The sequence below is a fragment of the Psammomys obesus genome, unplaced genomic scaffold, assembly GCF_907164565.1.
Source record: "Psammomys obesus unplaced genomic scaffold, mPsaObe1.curated_primary_1811, whole genome shotgun sequence".
NCBI classification, from domain to species: domain Eukaryota; kingdom Metazoa; phylum Chordata; class Mammalia; order Rodentia; family Muridae; genus Psammomys; species Psammomys obesus.
This window is the reverse complement of record NW_026591450.1, coordinates 2,104,175-2,125,990: the sequence shown is the minus strand read 5'-3', so window position 1 is coordinate 2,125,990 and position 21,816 is coordinate 2,104,175. Positions and strand designations below refer to the sequence as shown.

Sequence of the window (21,816 nt, the reverse complement as noted above, 5' to 3'; positions counted from 1 at the left end):
ATTTATTTATTTATTTATTTATTTATTTATTTATTTATTTATTTATTGTCTTCCTGGTATGGTGCTAAGGCTATTGAACCCAGGATTTCTAGTATGCTAGAGAAATCCTCAACCACACACCATCCTAAGTCAGTTTTAAGTTTGAAAAAAAAAATAAAGATGTCATACAGAAAATCTCTAAATAGTTCTCAGCATTTCTGTAATTTTAAACAGTAACTGAGAATTGGACTCATTTATATCTCTGGTTAAGCCGTTGGTCTGCCTTTTTGAAAGGTGTCTGGCAAGACCAGGCATACATGAAGGCTTACTTTCCACGCTTTTATATGTAACTATATGTAACTACAAATTAAAAGATATTTAATAATGATTTGATTCATGAATTACGTTGTAAGTTATATACCTGGAAACAGCTACTTTCAGCAATGGTAGCCAAGGACTCAGGCATGGTGTGAGCTAAAATAACTTTTTAAAAGACTTCTCAATGTATTCTATAAGCATAATCCATTAAGGCTTTAGACACTTGGTGGCTGACGGCATTTCCCAGCATTTCTATCCACTCACTGTGCACTGAAATACCATTAACATAAAAAAAAAAAGAATATCTACCTGCACAGACAGGACTTCAAAGAACAGCTCTCTCTCACCTGGGGGTGCCACCAGAGTCCGTCCGTTCTCCTGACACCAACCAGCTGGCCGGACATAAGGACTGCTAACATCACACCTGCAAAAACAGGAAGCTGTGTTCACACTCACAGTGTCAAGGGAAGAGTCGGTTCTGGTTTGAGCATGAAATGCCTCCCATTTGCCTACAGCTTGGGCGCCCTCCTGACAGCACTGATTTTAAAGGTCGAGGAGCCTTTCAGACACGGTGTATACCTGACAGATGTAGGACCACGGGAGTGGGCTGGGCCATTCGAGCTGACCCTTATTCCATCTGGAGGTTTCAGTTTCCTGTAACAACCACAAGCTGCTCCATCACCACGCCTTCCTCGACCCTCTCAAACACTAGGTCAAAATAATCCTTCTTCCCTCAGCTTGCTTCCATTGAGACACCACTATGGTGACAAAGTAGGAACAAGCCCACACAAAGTGATGACCACGAGGGACATCAGAACATCCCACAAGGAAGCGTACTTCATAGCTAACAAACAGTAGAAAAGACTTCAGAATCTGAGCCTTCAGAGCTGGTTACAAAACTTCTTCCTTGTGCGACTTTCTTGAAATTCGAAACTACAGAATGAGTTGGAAGGGATTAGCAGGGAACCGCTGTGGGCGACCCTCAGGGTGACTGTTTTAATAAATCCCTTCTGCGTGTTCTTGCTACTAACAAAGCCAGCTGTGAACAGGGAATTCCAGATGCGAACAGGACAGCTGAATCAGACCCAAGATAGCGAGCGGCACTTCTCTTCCTTTCACTTTTCAAAGGACCTGGGATAGTCTAAGATGCAGACAGCAACTACTCTATGTTCAAAGAAGACAGCCAGACCCCCTTCAGACACATGAAGCTTGGGAAGGGATTTTTCAGTTGTTCAGAACTCACACAGGAAATGTGACAAAATTTATTTTTGCCGCTAACTATTCCACATCTCAGGGTTTTATCCAGTAAGCCTTTTCAACTTGCGCAAAGTCAGTTTAATGGCTACCTTGGCACACATTTTCTCTCCTCCCACAGGCTTTCAAATCGTTCACCACCATTCCCCTCTGATCTTTTGTGTGGAAGGCTGCGTTCAATACCTTTTGGACCCCACCCCCATTTAAAAAAAAAAAATCAACTCCTGCTACTTCTTAAGTTTCTTTCCTCAAATGTATTTCGTTACAAGGAAATGAAATATGAGAACAAACCCTGAATGGTTTCCTTTGCTTTACCAGAGACACCACTGGGTAATTTCATATATGATGGGAAAATGTTGGGGTTGTGGGGGTTGGGGGGTGGAGGCTCTTTAATCCAACAACCCATGTGGAAGAGAGGCAGGGAAAAGTCACCTGATAAATTCTCGATGCGGGCTGTTCTGAAAGCCCTGACAGAACTGGAAGGATGAGTTCAGAATGTCAAGTGTAAATGTGTGTAAAACACATGCGTAGCCCGCTGCCTCACCAGTAATCGAAGCTGTCCTCCCGGCTGTCAAAATGCACTCGCACACGGTCTTCCACGACATCAGCAACTGTCGCCACACACACCGAGCAAGGGTTCCTCTTGTCCACAGCCTCCAGCTTCATCCCAACCTGAAACTCCTTCTGCGCTGGTCCATTCTGACACAGGCAGGCACAGAACCAAACAGGTCAACCAACAGGAGGAAACCACTGTGGGGATTTCTAGGTCATTTAAGAGCTAACAAGGTCAACACAGTATCAACACTTACTTCCCTGACTCAGAAAAAAAGCAGGCAAAGGCTCCCCCATTGATGACGAGGGCTGAGGACAGAAGCCCCCCACTGCCTTTCCACTTGAGTTATAAGACCATCTTTCCCTTATCACCTTCATTTTTCCATGTTCAGTTCTTAGAGTAATGTGAACTGATTATAAAAATCCAGTGTTTACTGAACGTAGTTGCATCAAATGAGAAAATGTATCATCTACTCCCCACAGGCTAATGAAATTTCCAAATATCACTATTTGAAGTGATAAAGATTATGCTCTTTGGCAAAAAAAAATTGTTTAATTTGATAATGGGATTCAAAAATAGTACTTTTTCAATATTTAAAGAATGTATTATTTTATGAAAAATTATAGCTACAAATACAAATTATTTAAATGCCTATTTATTTCTAGCAGAATATATAGATTATAGCTAATGTAGCTCTTCCTTTGATATGAAATAGCTATAATTAGCCAGCCTTGGAGCTTTAAAACACATACAATACCAGGGACTAGAAGATTGTTTCATCTGTCTATCTTTATTATCTACCCTGAAGCCTGATTATTTTTTTAAAAAAATTCTTTCACAGGATTCTATTTTTAAGGCAACATCATATCAGTAAAGTCCATTTTCTTAACACACAAATCTATGGAAGACACATAATAAGCCATAATAAGCATCTAACATTAATATTAAGACCAGAAAAGTGAAACCTGTAGAATTTCAATAAGAAGTATACTAGGTACAGGACCCTCAGTGTGTAGGGCCCGGCTAGGAAACCAGGCAAAGGCAGGGAGAGTTTCTAGGGAGCAGAGCCCAGTCCTGGCTTCAGCCTTGCCTTATTCTCTCCCAAATTCCCATTCACTGCTGAGTGCAGAGAATGGCTAAGCATTTAACTTTCATCCTCCACTGAAGGTTCCCTGAGTTGCTGGGATACAGAGCATGAAGACTCTGCTCTAGCCAAATCGTCGTACAGCCAAATCCTCATAGAGCATCCTTGCTTAGATACATCTGTGATACATGTGTGACAGACTTTGTCTAGAGTATTCACTAGTTTCAAAACACTAAAATTAAGTTTAAAAAAACTAACTTGTTGCAAGCAAAGAGGAAAAATATCCATCAACGATATTTTAAGAAATTTTAGCAGGCTTATTTATATTAAGTTTTCCCAATATTTAATTGCAATGCTGAATGGAAGAAACAAACTAACAAACCCAACAAACAAAAAAGCTATATGCCCAGGGGAGATTACATAATAGATTAAGTTAGGAAAGGTAAATGCGATTAAATCAGAATTAAAATATAGCAGAGTATAAAGCAAGTTTTAAGAAATTTAAGCTCAGGGGAAAATAGGATTTATAGAAAGGAAGAAAATACTCACAGAACTTCTGTTTCTGAATAGTTTCTTAGGAGCATTTTGCAACTTACAGGCCTTTAAGTAATCCATCCAAACAAATCTATCTTTTCTATAACCTAAAAAAAGAACATACTTATCAAAAACACCCACAAAATATCATCACATATATTTTAATGCATTATTATTCCTAGTTTTAACCTTCTTCTCTATAGTCAAAAAGTCCCAATCTTTATAAAATACTCAGTAAAAACGTCTGATTTTCTCATCCATGTGACCCATGTGGACGAGAATCTCAGAAAGGAAACAACGCCTATGCAGACTGGTTGGTTGGCTGGCTAGGACGTCAGTGCTGAGAGAAGGTTGAAATGTCGCGGGTTCAGAGGCTAGTTTCCTAGTGCTAGTGCAAGCGCTCTGGTACTGCCATTTTGCCCTCGCTTCTGCACCAGAACTAACACCCTGTGACTAATAGACTGAAACCTTTGGAATCTGTTAACTTTGCAGGCTACTGGCTTCCACCAACCTGAAAGCTAAGCATGCCATCAGATAGCATCTTGGGTCTAAAGAAAAGCTTCCCCTATATCACTCTAACTGCCTCTCTGATTTACTCATCAATGCATTTTAAACTTGCTTTGACTTGGGACTTTCTCTGTTTTGTAAAACTATAAAAACTTCATGAAACCACTTCCATATTGAAACAAGGTCTCTTTGGGCAACACAAGTCTGTCTTCTTGGGCCATGATCCCTCAAAATGGCAACAGAATAAATTGTCCCTTACTCCCTCTAAGGCAGTGGTTCTCAATTTGCCTGATGTGGTGACCCTTCAATAAAGTTTTTCATGTTGTGTTGACCCCCAAACCATAAAATTTCATGTTGTGTTGACCCCCAAACCATAAAATTATTATACAGTTATAAAGTTGCTACTTTATAACTGTAATTTTGCTATGGTTATGCATCCTAATGTAAATACCTGATATGCAGGATATCTGATATGCAACCACCAAAAGGCCCTCAAGCTCCAGGTTGGGAGCTGCTCCTTTAAGATGAGGGCTGTGATTTCTGCATTGACACCTGAAGTGGCGTTGGTTGTGCAGAATCACTATTTTTTGTACTGAAACTAAGTCAATGTCTTTGCAGAGTTCAAGATTATACTCACACATTAAGCTTTACTTTCCACCATGGTTCTCCAGCAGTCTCCTCAAGGTGGCATGCCAGGACATCAGCTCTGGCTTTTGCTCTTGCCTGGGGGGCTAAGACACTTTCTTATTGTGTTGATGTGTCTGGGATCCTGTGACTTCAGAGAACCTATCTCTACAACAACATCTGAAGGAATTTCCTCTGGGCTTTACTTAGTCCTTCCCTCTTCTGAAGGATACCCCCAGTGAAGCCTGAGATTTTGTATTTTCTGATTCTCAATACCCACTACAGGTCCATGCTAATGGCTCCATAGTGCCTATTGGACAGATGTTCCCACTGTCACCAGCTCTCATGAGATCCAGCAATTCAGAAGACTGACTTCAGCCCCAGGCAGATTCCAAGGGGCACCTGAGTTGATTCCTGAGAACAGAGAGACTTCACACCAAATCCAAAGATGCTGCAGTTATTCAGCTACCTAATGCCCAATCAGGAAACTATGGGCAGCAGTTGGTCATGCTAAGACCAAGGTGTCTCATAGCAAAAAAAAAAAAAAAAAAAATCAGTCTTAACTGCCTGGCTCCAGCATCTCACAGAAAACAAAGGACAGACAAAAAAACTATTTTCTATCAAAAGAAAACTGATCATGGTATTTTATAGTCTCATTCTTTCCATTATTTCCAAATTTGCAGCAAATTTAGAGTAAATCATGTTTCCTCCCTGTGCAGTATCATTGATAGAGTATGATATTTCATTTCCACCATGATTTTGAACATCAATTTCTTAGTATAAGGAATAATAAACTTTATATATGATCAGGTGCTGCCAAACAATTATATTTTTATTATATTATAATAAAAATTATATTAGGAATTTGGGAATTCCTAATCAGAATATTTGACTTAGAGCGATAATACGGGCTTTTCCTTTACAGTCATCTCCAAGGTGTTGTCATGGTCTTAGTCTCTTTGTAGATAAAACTTTCATTTGGAAAATCAATTCACACCAGGCTCCCCTGTTAATATTGCATGAAATGGTGTTAAAATAAAACTGAAATAACAAATGGCCCTTTGTCCATCTAAAAAATGTGACTCAGCTTACCCTTAGGGATATGCAGTTCATGCTTGGTCTTTTCACACCAACCCACTGGGTGAATGTCAGGGGAACCAGCATTGGTCCAAAAATCATAGCAGCTTAAATAACCATCAAAATGGAGTCTCAGCCGGTAACCACACACCTGAAACACAAAGTTCACAATTGTTCACTGTCATGTATGTAAGTGGGCTCAGAACTGACAAAACATTCCAATGTTTACTGAAAGCCATCAACATGGACAATCCATCTATCCATCCAAACATTTTTATCAGAGAGCAAATGTATATGTGATATGATATATGATTAAATTGAAATGATGATGAACAGTTATCTAGAACTTTCTGCAAAAAATATATATATCCTTCAGACATATCTAAGAATCTAGGGTCAGAATGAATGTTTTTAATTCAGTAGCTGCCAAGTATTCATTTCAGAAAACGTACCTTCTGCTGATGAGCTTGAGTCCTACCTCAAGAGAGTAGAGGCTGAGATTCAGAAAACATTAGCACATGGACCCAGCATTTTAATACAGGAAATAATGCAAATCTCAGAAATCCATCCCCTATACAGTCTGTAGATGTCTAATAGTGATTGTCATCACATAGAACATGTGACTGTGTCCTCTAATTTAGATACTTTCATTAGACATCTTTTATTGATTTAATAATGTGGTGAGTAACCATTATGTTTAAAATCCATCTATTGTTTAATCAATGACAGTTCTCTTTATATAACTTTCATAAAGTGAGTGTATTTATATGAGTGTATACTCACAGACATGGATTCATATATGGCTCTTATTAGTTCACCTAAAATATGAATAATTCCCTAACAATTGGAAACAACACCATGAGATTCTTGAATTACTACCAACTTTAGCTAAAATCAACTTTCAGCTAACTAAAAGATAAACACTAGTTCATAAAGAACTCACTAGAAAATTCATCTTAAGAACAAAATTATTAAGAAGTATATTTTATACATTATTGATTGAAATAATGGCCTGGGGCACATTTATGACAGAAAGTACTGAAATTTGTTGTTTTCTAGAAAATGCTCACCATGTAATTAGCCCCAGGAAGGACTGCCCTCTCTTACCTCAGCTACAGAAAGCACACAGAACACAGACGGACGTCTGGGATCAATGCCTTCCAGTCTCATTCCCACCTGAAAGCCATTTTCATGCTCCGGAAAGGATTGATCCTATGAGAGTTCACGATATGACATTATCCACCGAGATTTCTTCACAATTTAATATAGAACATTTTATGCCATTGATATGTGGAATCTAAAAATAACAGGAGTCATAAAAACAGAATAGAAAAGTAGCTCCCAGAATCTGGAAGGGGGATGAGGGGAAAAAGAAGCTGCTACTCAAAGGCTCAAGTCTGTACTTACACGATAGGAAAAAATGGTAAGCATTTAAAGTGACAACCTGTGTGTGATAGACATCATAGTATGACCAATAATTATATATGGTTACAATTTGTCAAATTTCTGAAGTGACAGAAATTTAAGAAAGAAATTTACCATGTAGTTTGAAAGCTGAATTTTTAAGGTATAGTATTTATATTAATTCCTTGATAACTTTATTCACGCATATAATGTATTCCTCTCTCAATTCACCCCAGGGCTGCCTCCCACCCCTTCCTAACTTCATATCCTTTCCTTCTCTTTTTAATAACCTGCCAAGTTGAATGTGTGGTGCCAATAAACTCAAGGATGTTGAGTCCCTGACTGGAATGGTTGACCTACAGGTGCCATACCCTTAGAGGAAACTCAGTCTCCTTTCTCCAGAGGCAATCAACTGTCAATAGGGCGGCAACTAGGGCTTAGGGCCTGTGCATCTGGCTTGCTCTTGTGCCATTTTCACGCCGGAACACCACTGTGACTTATCAGCTGCTGTGGGTTCATCAGTGCAGCATCCCTGTGCAATGCAGAAGTGTCCAGGAGACACTGTTTTCGTCTGGTCCTCCCCAGCCAAGGGCTCTTAGTCTTTCTGTTCCTCCTTTCAAGACAATACCTTTCCCTGGCATGGTGGGAGCGGTACAGATGTCCCATTTGTGGATGTGCTCTCTGCACATTGACAAATTGGGAGTTTCTTCATTACTTATGGTTTACTATACAAATAAACATCTCTATATGGTCTAAGAGCTACACTAACCTGTGGGTTTAGAAATAGCAACTTATATGACTGTTTGATACTACATCTACTTGGGAAAATGATAGTAATAGGTTCAGAAGCTGAATTTCTAAAATATCCTTTGAAACAGTTCATCCATGAATTTCTTATGAACCCATTCACTCATTTTGCTAACACCCACCCTTCCTTTCTATGCTTTGGACTATAATGCTTTGCTGACTATGTGGGTGATCTGTCTGTGGCTGGACAATTTACTTTGCTTGTAGTGACTTTGATATACAGAAACCTTTCGACCCAACAATATGTCCTTGTTGTGTGACTGAGGAAGGCCCTGAATTCACAATTCTACTGCTTTCATGTCCTGAATCCTGTAGGCCACTTTAAATTTTAAGAAACAAATACTATTTTTATATCACAGAAAGGAGGTTTGATATTGGAGGAGGGGGGCCCCCTTTTCTGAGAGGAAAAGGAGAGGAGAAAGGGGAAGGAGGAGGAGAGGAACTGGGAGGAGAGGAGGGAGGGACACTCTTAGGATGTAAAGTAAATAAACTGAAATAAAATAAAATAAACAAAAATAAATAAATAGTGTGGGAATTCCCGGCAAAGGGCCATTAGGGCTCATGGCCTGGGGCAGCTTCTCTGGATATGACTACAGAAAGTATATGACCTGACTTTAGAGAGTCTGCCTAGAGAGGAACTAGGAATCCATTGGCTGGCTCAGAGATGGTATGGAGGAACTGATTGATTGCCCAAAGCCATATAACCTGCCATCTCTCCCGGAACAAACAAGTCTGCAGCCTTCAGTTTGCTTTCACCCTACTCCTGCTGTCCCTGTGGTGACTCTACATCAATCACCTCCTAGCATGAACCCCCTGCCCTCACCCACAGGCTGGACCCTTGGGAGGAGGAGCAACAAAATAGTATTTCAGCAAAGTTTCAGATTACTGGGGAAACCATGGATTCAGAGCAGGATTCATGCTCATAACGTATGAGCATAATGGCAGAGCATAATTGTATGCTCATAATGGCAGCAATTATACAGAAATAAACATTTCCATTTGGCTGAAAAAAAAGAGGTAGAAAAGACATGCAAGGGGATTCAGGCCTGCCACGTGCAATAGAATAGGACTGGCTTTCCCTTTAAGGCAGCAGCTAATGTTAGGCAGAGACTGAGCAAGCATCCACAATGGTGGCAGGGACTGGGACTCGGAAGAGTACAGTCCTAGAGCAGAACCTGCCGCATCACCCCAGCCATGGCAGTCTGTTGCCCTACTTGCCATGGGCTCCAGGAGGCACACAAAAGCAGCACGCCCATCATCCCAGCAAGCTGAGCCCTGCATGACATCAAGCCAGTCTTCCTATTAGAAATCCCATGTAAAGGAATTCAGGTTTCCCCCAACCTTGTTAGTAAGCAGGGAAGTGCTTCCTGTTAGTTTTGGTGTCAAACCATTCCCAGCGGTCTAGCTGTGTGCTATAAATGAAAAGTGAGACGTGGCTATCTCCAGCCACTGTGCTTACTGGAGGATACAAGCCAACAAGACACAGGAACAAGGGGAGAACAGTGGAGGAGGGGGTGTCTGCTCCCACCTGCCACCTCTGCAACAGAGACAATATTTAAGTGTTTTAATGTAACACGTTTTTGTCTGTATTTGCTGATATACTAGTGTGTGTGTGTGTGTGTGTGTGTGTGTGTGTGTGTGTGTGTGTGTGTGTGTGATGTCTGAGTTTCTTTTCTTAGACCTTGTCTTTTGATATACTGGTTGGGGTCTGCAGAGTTTTACTCTTGTTTTGCTGTTATTATGATTTTTCTCATTGCCTTTTATTTATATACATTTTTTTTTATTCTACACACCCTCCCTTTATAATTATGGCCTTTATTTTGTATCTTTCATCATTTCCAGTTACCATTTTCTTACTTTTTTTTTTCTTTTTGGAAATCATCTTTTAAAACATTTTGGTGAATGTTGACTTCTGCCTCCACCGTTCCTGCAGTTCTTCTCAGAGCTGCACGTGGTATAACAGGTACTTGGTTGTATTTCATTTCTGAACCGAGCCCCCTGTTATTAGCTTCTGTCGCCACTGATTCACCTCTCTGCAGATGCTAAGGATCAAGGACACACTTTTCCGTGTGCTGATGCTTCAGCCTAGCTTAGGGTCAGCCCATACTGCTCAATTCTACCCACCCCAAATCAAAGTTCAAATGATACCATAACTCAAGGAAGACAGGAAATTTTGAAACCTCAAGCCAAAAAACAATATTCATGAAGTCTGGTTATTACAGGCCTGACAACCTACTCATGCATAGGCTACCTCCGACAGCTAGAGCGGAGATAAGAATAAAAGGACTGTGAACACTCTGTCGACACAGGGCCACACTTTGTGTTACACCCAGGCCCATTTCAGAGTCTACGCTGTCGATAGACTGGGAATGAAGGCAGAAGGTGCACCCTGCATATGCAGCCACGTACGCCTGTCTGGGTCTTACAAGACCTCAAGGAAAGTCAGGAGTTCCAAGCACCAATCCACTACACACTGTCAGCAGACACTAACTCCCACCAAACAGTCGAAGGAAAACTTCACCATGAATCTAGTTGGAAATATATTCAACTCCTTACTGCGACCTGATCTCCCCTGTTACGTTCTCAAAAACAAAACAAAAACAAAAACAAAAAAATAAAGGAGACATGTTAAAGGTACAGAAAACATGTTCAGTGACATTGTTGAAGGAAACTGCCCACTTCTTGGGAAATATATTGATATCCAGGTACAAAGATGTTAATGAGCGCAGGAAATTGACCAGAAAAGTTCCCTTTCATTATATATTTTAGATAAAGTGTCAACAGTAACTCATCTGTTAGTTGAGTTACTAACTAACCTGAGAAAGAATACTGAAACTGCAGAGAAAGTACCAACTCACTTATCAAGGACACCTGAATAATAGCAGGTTTGTCAACAAAAAGTGTGCAAGCAGGTGACTATAGATGTCAATTACAATGTCCTAGATTACAATATACAGAACAATTATTCTATCAATATTCTTCTCATAAAGCAGATTTCAAGTCATAAAACACGATGAAAGTTGCTGCATGTCGGTAAAGGGAACAATACACTCAGAAGACATACATTTATTGAAAATGTGTACACCAAACTTCATGAAACAAACCCTAAGTTGAACTATGAGCATAGAAGTTCTAATACAAAAACAGTGGGTGCTTGCTCTGACCAACTGATTGCCTAGCTCCAAGAAACTAATAATAACTTCACACTAAACTTTACTATAGTTAAAATGAACTTAACAGAATCTATATAATGCTCTACCCAAAATGCATTGCAGTATACTCATTCTTTTCAACTGCTCATAAAACTTTCCCCAAAATAGAACAGATTTTAGGCAAAAGCCAAGTCATTACCAAAGGGAAAAAAAGAAACAATGAAAATAATTGCTCAAAGCTCATCAGATCATAATGGAATAAAATTAGAAATCAAAAGCAAGAGAAAGGACAAAGAGTTGACAAAAATATGAGATTCAGCAATGACCTTACAATTGTTAGTGATTCATTGACGAAATCAAGGAAATGGTAATGTCCTAGGATCAAATGAAAATGAAACATGAGAACCTGTGGGTATAGCAAAAAATTATAATGACATTCACAGCCATAAGAGATCTCAAATAAGTCACTGAATGATGCATCTTAGGAGCTCATAAAAAAAGAGAGAAAATTAGAGAAAAGAAGACAAATCCCCTTGCATTAGAAGGGGAAGGGACATACTAAAGATCAGAGCAGAGATTAATGAGTTAGACTCTAAAAGAATGAGTCACAGGCTCTATGAACTGATTCTTTGAAAAGATTAATAACATTAACAAGAGAAGCCCTTAGCCAAGCTGCCCAAAACAAGGAGAGAAGTATGGTAATAAAATGTGTGTGTGTGTGTGTGTATGTGTGTGTGTGTGTGGTGAGAGAGACCAAGAAAGGGAAATAGACATCATTGAAATCTAGAGGATTGAAAAATACACACCTTAATAATTTGAATAAATGCAAATAAGTGGCTATATTTCTAGATACATATGAGCTACAGAAATTGAATTTGTATATCTTAAAGCTAAACATAGATAACAAGGACTAAGCCTGTTTTGTTTTGTTTTTTAATTCAGATCCACTACAGCATATTTCATCAAACTCATAAAGAACTGTCACCAACACTCCTCTAACTAGTCCACACAACGGACATGAGGGACATTGCAGACTTGTTTTACAAATTCAGTATCACGTATACTAAAACTGAACTTAAGTGCAAGAACAGTGTAGACAAGCCTCTTTAATGAATGTAAATAGAAAAACTGTCAGTGGCTGAGCATGGCAGTGCATTCCTAGAACGCTGGGACAGAGGCCAGAGGACTGTGAGTTCAGGGGCCATCCTGGGCTCCAAGACAATATGCTGAGACAGTAAACCAATAAAACAGTGATGCAAAATGAACTGAGCAAATCAGCAACACATAATGACCAAGTGGGTTTCTCCCAGGGGTACAAGGACGGCTCAATACACACAAAGTAAAAATCAATATTGCGCATAAGCGGAGCCACAGACAAAAGGTACACAACTGTCTCAACATAAAGAGTAAAAGTTTTAACAAAGTTCAATATCCAAGAAAACCCCTGAATGAACTAGAAATAGAAGGACCCTATCTCAAGACAGTAAAGGCTGTATATAACAAATCCATATCCAACAACATACTCGATATGGGAAAATTGAAAAATATTTCCTCTAAAATAAGGAACAAAACAAGAATTTTTACTCTCATTGCATCTCCTAAATACAGTACTTGAAATCTTAGCCAGAGCAATAGGACAGTTACGATGACTTGAATCTGACGTGTTCCTACCACACAGCTTCGTATTTTAACTGCCTTTTTTTTTTTTTTTTTTTTTTTTTTTTGCCTGACCAATGGTACCGTTCAGGAAGCTATAGAATCCTTACAGGTAAGGCCTAGCCAGAGCAAGTAGCTCATAACAGGCAGGCCACTGATGGTTCAACGTGGGACTTAATTCTGATCTCAGACTGAGACCCTGTGAATCCGGGAGCCAAAATAAACATTTTCCTCCCAGAGTTGTTTATTTGGAAGGAAATTTGATCACATTGATGTAAAAATAATTAATATAGTAAAGAGGGGAGAAAAGAGCTGGTATCAAGTGGGATCACTGGTGTGACCATTCCTGACTGTGTGGCTCTTGAGTCTTCAGACAAGTTCACAGGAGGAAAATTTCCAGGATGTGCGCTGAAGCAACCCTAGAATTTTTTTTTGAACAGTTTCCAAAGATAGAGATGGTTGATGCAAATCGTCCACCACCTAAAACCATCTGAGAGATGGGCTTCCAGGCATGGCTGTGGGTGTTGTACTAATGACATCAGCTGATGTGGGAAGATCCAACCACTGCTGGTGTGTGATTCGTGCTTGGGACCCTGGACTGCCAGTGGAGAGTGTGCGCTGAGCACACGCATTCACTGCTCTCTTCTTTCGAGGCCCAGCAGCCTCAAGTTCCGGCTGCCTTCACTTCCTTCCTCACCATGATAGACTGCCCCTGTGAGCCAGAGTAAAATCCCACCCTTCAGTCACTCTCACCCAGCAAAAGGAACTCAGCTGAGACAATGGATGGTTTTGGTGAGATCTGAGAAGAGCAGAATGGCAGCAGAAACGTGAACAGTGGATGGTGTGCTCAGGAGGTTTCAGAGTGTAACACGGACTCTAGAGAGGATTAAACTAGAGGACATTGACATTCCATTCTGGCAAAGAATTGAGATTTGTTTTGGCCATGTCCCCAAAATATGAGTGAAGCTGGATTCAAAAGAAATTGATAATATTTTCTGAGTAGGCAATTTCAAGCCAGCATAGCATTCAGGATATAGAATAGTTATAGCATGCTTGTTTTAGGCAGGCCTACAGTGAGAATTGAAAAAAGAAGAGCAAATATAGATGATTTGGAATATTTGTCTATAAAATTTGTCTATAAAATACGTGGGCACGTTTGAGGTCACAAGACAGTACAGATTAAGACAAAGTGTAACTGTTGACGAGATTATTGCCATCAAAGGGAAGCTGTACCCTGTGCCCTGGGTACCTTGAAGAGATCATATCCATTTAAGGCTCCAATATATAAGGCAGAAAACTTGTTTCAAGTGCCCTGCTCAAGCTGTGCCACTTAGAAATGCTTTCAGCTGGCTTAACCATACAGGCATCTAAGTCTGGGTAGCTGTGGTTCCTGTGGCCATGGTCCTAGGAGACCCACTTGCTGCTCAACATTGGGTGCTGCACAATTGGGTGTCCATGTGGTACTGATTTTGCAAGCATGCCAAGTATAAGAATTACAGGTTATCAAGGCTTACGTTGAGATATTCGAGGACTGATTGGGAAAATAGAAAATGTGAGTTTATACCTAAAACCCCTTAAGAGGAAGATTCATGAAGCCATGGTTCAATAGAGACCTCAAGACGTTAGAGATATCAGAACATATGCTGCCTGACAAGGGGACTTACGGATGACAAGTGATGGCAGCTTAACAGAAAAGCCATGTGTGCTGCAGGTGCCATATGGGTGAGGCTGCCATAGCCACCTAGAGCTGAAATAATGGTCTGATACTGCATCGCTCTCTTCCTGTTTCCTTCCTTGTGTCATGGAAATGTGTTCTCTCTGCTACTGAATATACAGAACTTTTTTTTTTTTTATTTTACAGGGACTCGGACTTAATAATTGGCAGTATGCCTCAGAAAAGACTCAATGCTGAACTTTGGAACAGTGTGAGGAGTCTCAGAGTGTGGGCTTCATAATGTTGGACTAATGTACTCTGCATTTTGAGACAGCCATGGGGCTTTGGGAGGCAGGGGCAGAATGCTATGTTTTAACTCATGTTGTGAATGCTTATTTCCTAGATGATGGCACTCTTTGAAGAAACCAAAATCTGTAAGAATTTGACCCTGGCTGATTGCTAGAAAGTAGGCCTCTGACAGACACAGGCAGGCTTTGGTTCCAGCCCTACACTCTGTCTCTTCTAGTCTGCCATGATGGACAGGTCATTCCTTTAATCTCCCTCTTCCATGAGCTCTGCCATGCTTTCCCCAACATGGTGGACTGAGGCCCTCCAAAATCACCAGCCACAATAAATATTGGTTACAGTCATGTAAAAGTAACTGACACAAAAACTGAATAAGATCAAAGAGACACAAATAGGAAAGGAAGAAATTGAATTATACCCAAAATTTGTTAACAAATACCACCTTCCTTAACTAGTAGTTTGGGAAGAATGGCTATCAAGGAAAAAGAAGGCAAAAAATCAGATGCCTACGTGTGGAGGACTGAAATGAGATACAGAGTCTCTTCATGTACAAAAGCCAACTCCCAACAGCTTGAATTTGGACCCTAATGTGAAAACTTTTAAATACCTTAAAACCCTTTGAGTGGTCGCTGTTACTGTAAATAACATTTTTTTAAAGCAGACCTTGTTCATTATCATTTTTCTAATCTTAGAGCTATTTTCCATGGTCCTTACAGATCATGGCTGGCTTAGAGCAGCTGCAGTGTCACTGGACAGTTCAATCTTCACCGCACATAAACACATCTCCTGGGAAGTGGTGACCGGACCGCAGGTCTGTTGTTCCCAGGGTGAGCTTTAAAGCAGTCACTGCACTTCTGCTTATCAGTGTTCAACATCTGAATACCAATTTCCAGATGTGAATTTACTCTTTTTAGGAGGCTTGCGTTTGGAAAGTTATGGGAGGGTGTGGAGGGGCCTGCACAGCTGTCATCTCAGGCATCTCATGGCCTCTCGCCTGCTGCGCGTTTGTCCCTCCGTCCTTATTCTCATCTGCCTGCATTTGTATAAAGACAAAACCAGGTACATGCGACACATGCACATTCTCAGGAGCATCTTCTGTTTCCTGTGTCACAGACACAGACGTGCCCCTGTATGGCAGACGTCCTCCCTTTCACAGCCATGTGTTCTCCTGAGTAATGAGTGGAACAGTCTCTCACGTCACTACCGATCAGTTATAAATTCATATTATATGTGGACAAGTTTTCCACACACACTGTGGTCTTTTCCCCCACCCCACCCCAAAACCTTTATTTTTGTTGGTATGTAATGATGTTTGTGTGGATATCACTTAACCTGACAAATCTCCTTGGCCTCCCTTGGTCTGGAATGTTTTCCACTAACCTGTCATTGTCCTTTACTTTGGTGACATTTTTTAAGTACACAGTCTTCTCTTACGACTTTTCGATGGGAATATTCATCATTTTGCACTTGTCTGATAGTGTCCCTTATGATTCAGCTGCCGGAATATTGCAGGACTGCTGTCCCCAGTATGCCACACCAGGGTGCACCACGACCCCCCGCTCCCCAATGGCAATACTCATGTTGGCTACTGATCTAGATGTTGCCCAGGTTCCTCACTACATGGTTTCACATGAAACGTGTGTGTACATACAAACACAAACACAAACACCAGCACACGTGTATACATACCCTACAAATCCCAGTTCAAACAAACACTTGGCAGTTCTTACCCAAAGGCTTGTGCTTTTCCGTCTCATCCTGTGACCTTTCCCCTCTGAAATCCCTTCTTCCCTCCTTAGCTAGACCCTTCAGGGCATCTCTTAGGGTTGCGGAACTGTTCTGTTAAGAACAGGGTCATCAAAAGACAAGGAAAAACACCCTTTGCTTACAGACTCCCCTGCCCTGTCACACAGAGGCAGACGCATGAATGACTTATATTCCCATCCATTCCCCTCCCCCTTCCCCTCTTTGCCGTGACAGTGTTTGATTCTATTTTATCATCCTTCGAAAAGGTAAGAGCGTACTAGACAAAGCTCGTATGTGCCTGTTCCTCCGAGAATCCTGGTCACTGTAGCTGCACACAGGAAGTAACCAACCCGAGTGTGGTCTGCAATGTCTCCATCCTTCCCAAGTTTGTTTTTGCAAAGTTACACGGGTGCTTCCTTAGCTCCTCTCAGCACACTCGTGGGGTTTTGCACACAGCTTCCTGCAGGTCTAATGCTTCTCGGGAATATTCATGGGCCAGTCGGCTCATGTTCATGTTTATAGCTGCATTATATGCCACTGTGTGGGGGCAGCACCACTCATTAAAGATATGTCCGGATGCCCAGCTTTTTATATGAACACAAAAATCATTTTAAAAAAACATAAATTGGCTTGTAAAAGTGTCTTCAAAATCTTACGTTCACAGATAATCTTGGAAGCTTCCAAGAAAAACTTAAAGGATAATGAAACCCCAAACAGGTAACAAAATGAGTGATTGGTCAGGTTCATCTTATTTCTACAAAAATAAGTATCATGTGTGTTTAATTCTCCTGGTCTTCTTTTCACATTTACTCTGTGTCCAGCAGACGGTTGAACATGCTTTGTGTGCCTGCCTATTCAGTGCATTGAAACTTCCCAGCTCACTTTAAGGGTGCTGCACACACACAGTCGCACACATACACACATAAACATGCACACTCATCCACACACACACATTCACACACACATACATACACTCACACACACATACACTCAAACACAGTTACATGCACACACATACACTCATACACATGTGCTCACATACATTAAACACACAAATACCTACCTCTTTGCTCACAGCCATCTGGAAGTAGCTCTAATTCCATTGTCCTCTTCTGACCTACGTGGACACCAGGTATGTACAAGGCACAAGCACACACACACACACACACATACACACAGGTAAACACACACATATAAACTAAACTTAATAAATATTTTAAAAAGACAGTGTAGAAATTTACATATTGTTCATGGCTCAACAAGGGTGAGAGATACAAGACGGCACGGGAGGACGCAGTGGTACTTTTCATTCGTGATAGTGTTAGTTACACATGACTATTGAATACAAGGGTTGGACAACAGCTCACAGCCAGCAGGAAGGATTAGCCAGGCAGCACTTCAAAACGGTTTCTCAAGCCAACACTGGAGAGCTTTCTCTAATGCTGCAAAGCAATATAAAATGGCTAAAAGATAAAATCGACCTTGGAAAATTCAAATTGAAGTAAACTTTCTATTTTTTGCCATCTTAAAGGCAAGGGTGAAAAATATCATGCCTTCGATTTATCTATTGTTTGGTGGTTTATTTGTGACTCAACAGTTTTAAATTTGTCTCTTTAGGTGTCCTGTATTTCTTAACTGATAGCGTACATTTCATGATGATAAATGAGAGCCAGAATCATACTCCCTAGGTAAACAAAATCCATCACATATAATACCCTAAGTCCCACAAAGTCCTACAGTTTGCATGCCTGAGAAAACTTCTACAGCTCACCCCCAGCCCAGAGAGGTGAGAGCAGGACTCTCTCAAGGCTAGAAGCCAGAACCGAAGCAGATCATGACCTAGGAGTCAAGTTCTGAAAGACTTTCAACTGCTTGTTCCACACAAGGGACCAAACAAGCACTGTGAAACTTGGCCTACGGCTATGTTGCCCTCTTTATTGAGAAGGACAGCTCCCCTTGCTACTGGACACAGTTGTTGTTTTGTTTTATCATTTTCTTTTCCCAGAACACTCACAAAAATAATGTTTTCTACTATGAAATTGATTCATATAATCACTAATGATGGAGAAGTAGTATTATTCAAGGTTCCATATGCACAGCAAAATCAGGTACAAATTATATGCTGCTATCTTTAAAGCTTGCAACAAAAGATGAGTCATGGCATTAGTAGGGGATGCAATGGCTGGAGAGAAGGCAGGCTCACTCTTGGCAAAGAACCTTTGTGCAGTGCCATGTTTAAGAGCTATCAGTGTGACAAACGCGTACCACCACAGCCTCGTAGACAGGCAGTCTCCACTATAGATTTTCTCTCCAAAGTAGAGAAAATCACCTCACAAGAATTTCCAAGTGAAAGTTTGGTCAACTTGATATTTAATGGAGCAAAAGTGAATTATGCTCACATCTACTCTGACACACAGAAGCACCTAGAGCCATCTGAGGAATTTTCAACAGTGGCTGTCATAGCCAGCAACCAATGGTGGTAAGATATTTATGTCATTAACAGGAATAGAGGAATGAGAACATCCATATGGAGAAGCTATAGCTAACATGATTCTGCAGACACGCACATAACTCCAGGCCGTACGTGGCTCTAAGCACACAATGAGGGCAACAAACTGAGTTACCATCAAGGCCCTGTGGAATTACTGTGTGCATTTTATGAACATGGTACTTGAGGCCAAAGTTCAAGTGCATCTCTCTGCCAAGTAGTCTCAGTGCTAGCTCATCACTGTGGGCTGTAAGCAACCTTGACTATCAGAACTGCCATTAGTTAAAGACATTGTAATTTAAATTTCTCATTCTACAGTTAAAACCACACTTAGATATTTAAATACAGAAAATTACCAACTGAGTATTTTATTTTTTTTTTTGTATAACTCCCAAATGGTCCCAGATACCAAAGTTTGAAAAAGTGCCTGAAAAGTTTTAAAAAGAATTTGTATGAATATCATAATGGGGCTATGGCAGCTTCTGCAATAAAGATAAGTATCATGAAGCCATGTAGCTAACCATCTGGCAAGTACAGTTAGCCTAGATTTCCCCTACAATAAAATACACAAATGTTTGGTGAGGAGAAAATGAACACAGCCCAGTGGAATACACTGTAGCCATCTCAAAGGCAAGGCTCAGATCTGGGATAGCGGGGGTAGCATGGCAGCTTTGAAAAATACCAAACAAATGTGACGTGCAAAGCAAACAGGCATGCTGTCTGTTTTCACTAATAGAAGAACACCAGGACTGAACCACACATGGACAGGGTGAGGCTCAGCATTCTCATTCACGCACCTGTCAGCACAGTTTGGGCTCCCAGCTTAAACTTTGGCCTGTGCACTTTGTCATTATGTTAGCACTTCAGACAGCTGCAACCAGGTGGGCAGAAGACATGGGGCCCTCCAGAACAGGGATGGGAACAGGGGAAGGGGCCAGGTCTGTCCCCTGTTCAAGAGCTGAGAGGGCAGTGGCTGGCCACTGGTGTCTGGCCAAGGCAAGGTGTCAAGTGACACTGAGGCTCCAGGCCTGGGAGAGATGCCCAGAGTTTTCCTATTGTGACAATGTATACTTCTTTCCGTGTACACTTTACCTACTGAAGCTTTCAAAAACTCCGAACAAGTCACAAACATGCCAATGGGGCTAGTCTTATGACCAAACCCCTCTGGTCCATTCCTACTCTTCAGTGTTCTTCTGAGAACCTCAGAAGAGATCCTTATTGGGCAAGTGCATTGGCTGCAAGGTACTGGAAGACTGTGGCGTGTTTGCCCCGGCTTCCCATCTCTTCCTCGGGAAGTTTGATGCTTTTTACCTGAGCAAACAGCACTTCTGGATCCAGAGTTCCAGAATCAGCTGCCTCGCACAGGACTTGAAAGAGTTTTTTTTTTTTTTTAATTTCATTTTCTAATGTTACTATGCACCAATTAGAATCTGAAAAGGCTATACATTTTCTATTTGGGGTAAAAAAAAAATGACTTTTTCTACTCTTGCTCAGACTACACCTTGTACAGCTATTTCTGTTGGTGATCTAGCCACAGCATTTTAAAAATTATGTATTGATTTTTAATTTTCATGTGCCTTGGTGTTTTGCCTGCATGTATGAGGGTGGGTGCTGGAACTGGGACTCCCCGTAACTGGAGTTACAGACAGTTGTGAACTGCCATGTGGGTACTGGTACTAGGTACTCTGGAAGAGCACCTAGTGTTCTTAACCATCAACACATCTCTCCAGCCTGGCCACGGCATTTTTGATGTCTTCAGAGACTCTAGGGATCCATCAGAATACTATAAATGTTTCACTAAAAATATTATCAGTAGCATTCATCAGATGTCCAAAGGTCTGTGACACAGAGACACAAATACAGAACAGATAAATCACATGGGTGCCCTTCCTGAGTATCTGTCATTACTGTATCCATGTGTATCCATGAACTATTAAGATATGCTTGGGAGATGAAAATAAGCTGGCCTTCAAGCAGCTGGTCAGTGGTGTGCACAGGCAAAGCAGCTCTAAGGCTTTGAATTCTGTTCTCTCAAAGTGCCATCTTTTTTGCTATCTTCTGATCAGACAAATAGCAAGGGAAGGTGAATTATGTATGCAACATCCTACAGCCGGCCACCAAACACCAGTTAAGATGGACGATTGATTACATATTCTCAAGCTTTCCTTTTAGAGGCTCTTATCTGTTAGTTTGAATAGTTTTCAAAGATTAATTATGAACTCAAAACCCCGAATTGCTGCCAAGATTACACCAAGAGATGTTCCTTAACAGAAAAAGCTTGGAATTTAGGAATCAACAAAAGTATAACTTAATAGGTTAATGCCATTCTGACTGGCCTTTTGAGGATTCATTCTAAAATTTCAGAATCTTCATTTCCACAGATGTTATGGGTGTACAACCAACATTTAAATGTGTATCTTAACTACTGAACAAACCACAGTCTCAGAAACAAGTGAATAAATGAACAAACAACACGTTTCAGAACAAGCAACATGCAGCTGGCTCCAGGCAATCTGAGCTCAACAAGGCAAAGGGAGCCAGACAGCATATACCAAGCCTCGTACCAGAGACTTTTTTTTAATAACTCCTGTGATGTCTAATTCATGGTTCCTCAAGTAGATTCCACACATCTTCTGCTCAGGTGTCTAAAACAATAAATCCACACGCACGCAC

The 21,816-nt window shown here is 40.8% G+C and overlaps 1 protein-coding gene across 1 annotated transcript in view; it reads right to left on the bottom strand.

Annotated features, from left to right (window-relative positions):
- The window catches only part of L3mbtl4 (L3MBTL histone methyl-lysine binding protein 4), a 344,610-nt gene that overhangs the window by 270,011 nt on the left and 52,783 nt on the right, over nucleotides 1-21,816 (bottom strand). Inside the window, exons 4-8 of the mRNA XM_055610122.1 lie at nucleotides 7,038-7,142; nucleotides 5,946-6,081; nucleotides 3,738-3,829; nucleotides 2,096-2,250; nucleotides 645-721 (exon numbers count right to left, since the gene is read on the bottom strand). Of these exons, the coding sequence (XP_055466097.1) occupies nucleotides 645-721; nucleotides 2,096-2,250; nucleotides 3,738-3,829; nucleotides 5,946-6,081; nucleotides 7,038-7,142 (565 nt within the window). The remainder of the gene's footprint in view (nucleotides 1-644; nucleotides 722-2,095; nucleotides 2,251-3,737; nucleotides 3,830-5,945; nucleotides 6,082-7,037; nucleotides 7,143-21,816) is intronic.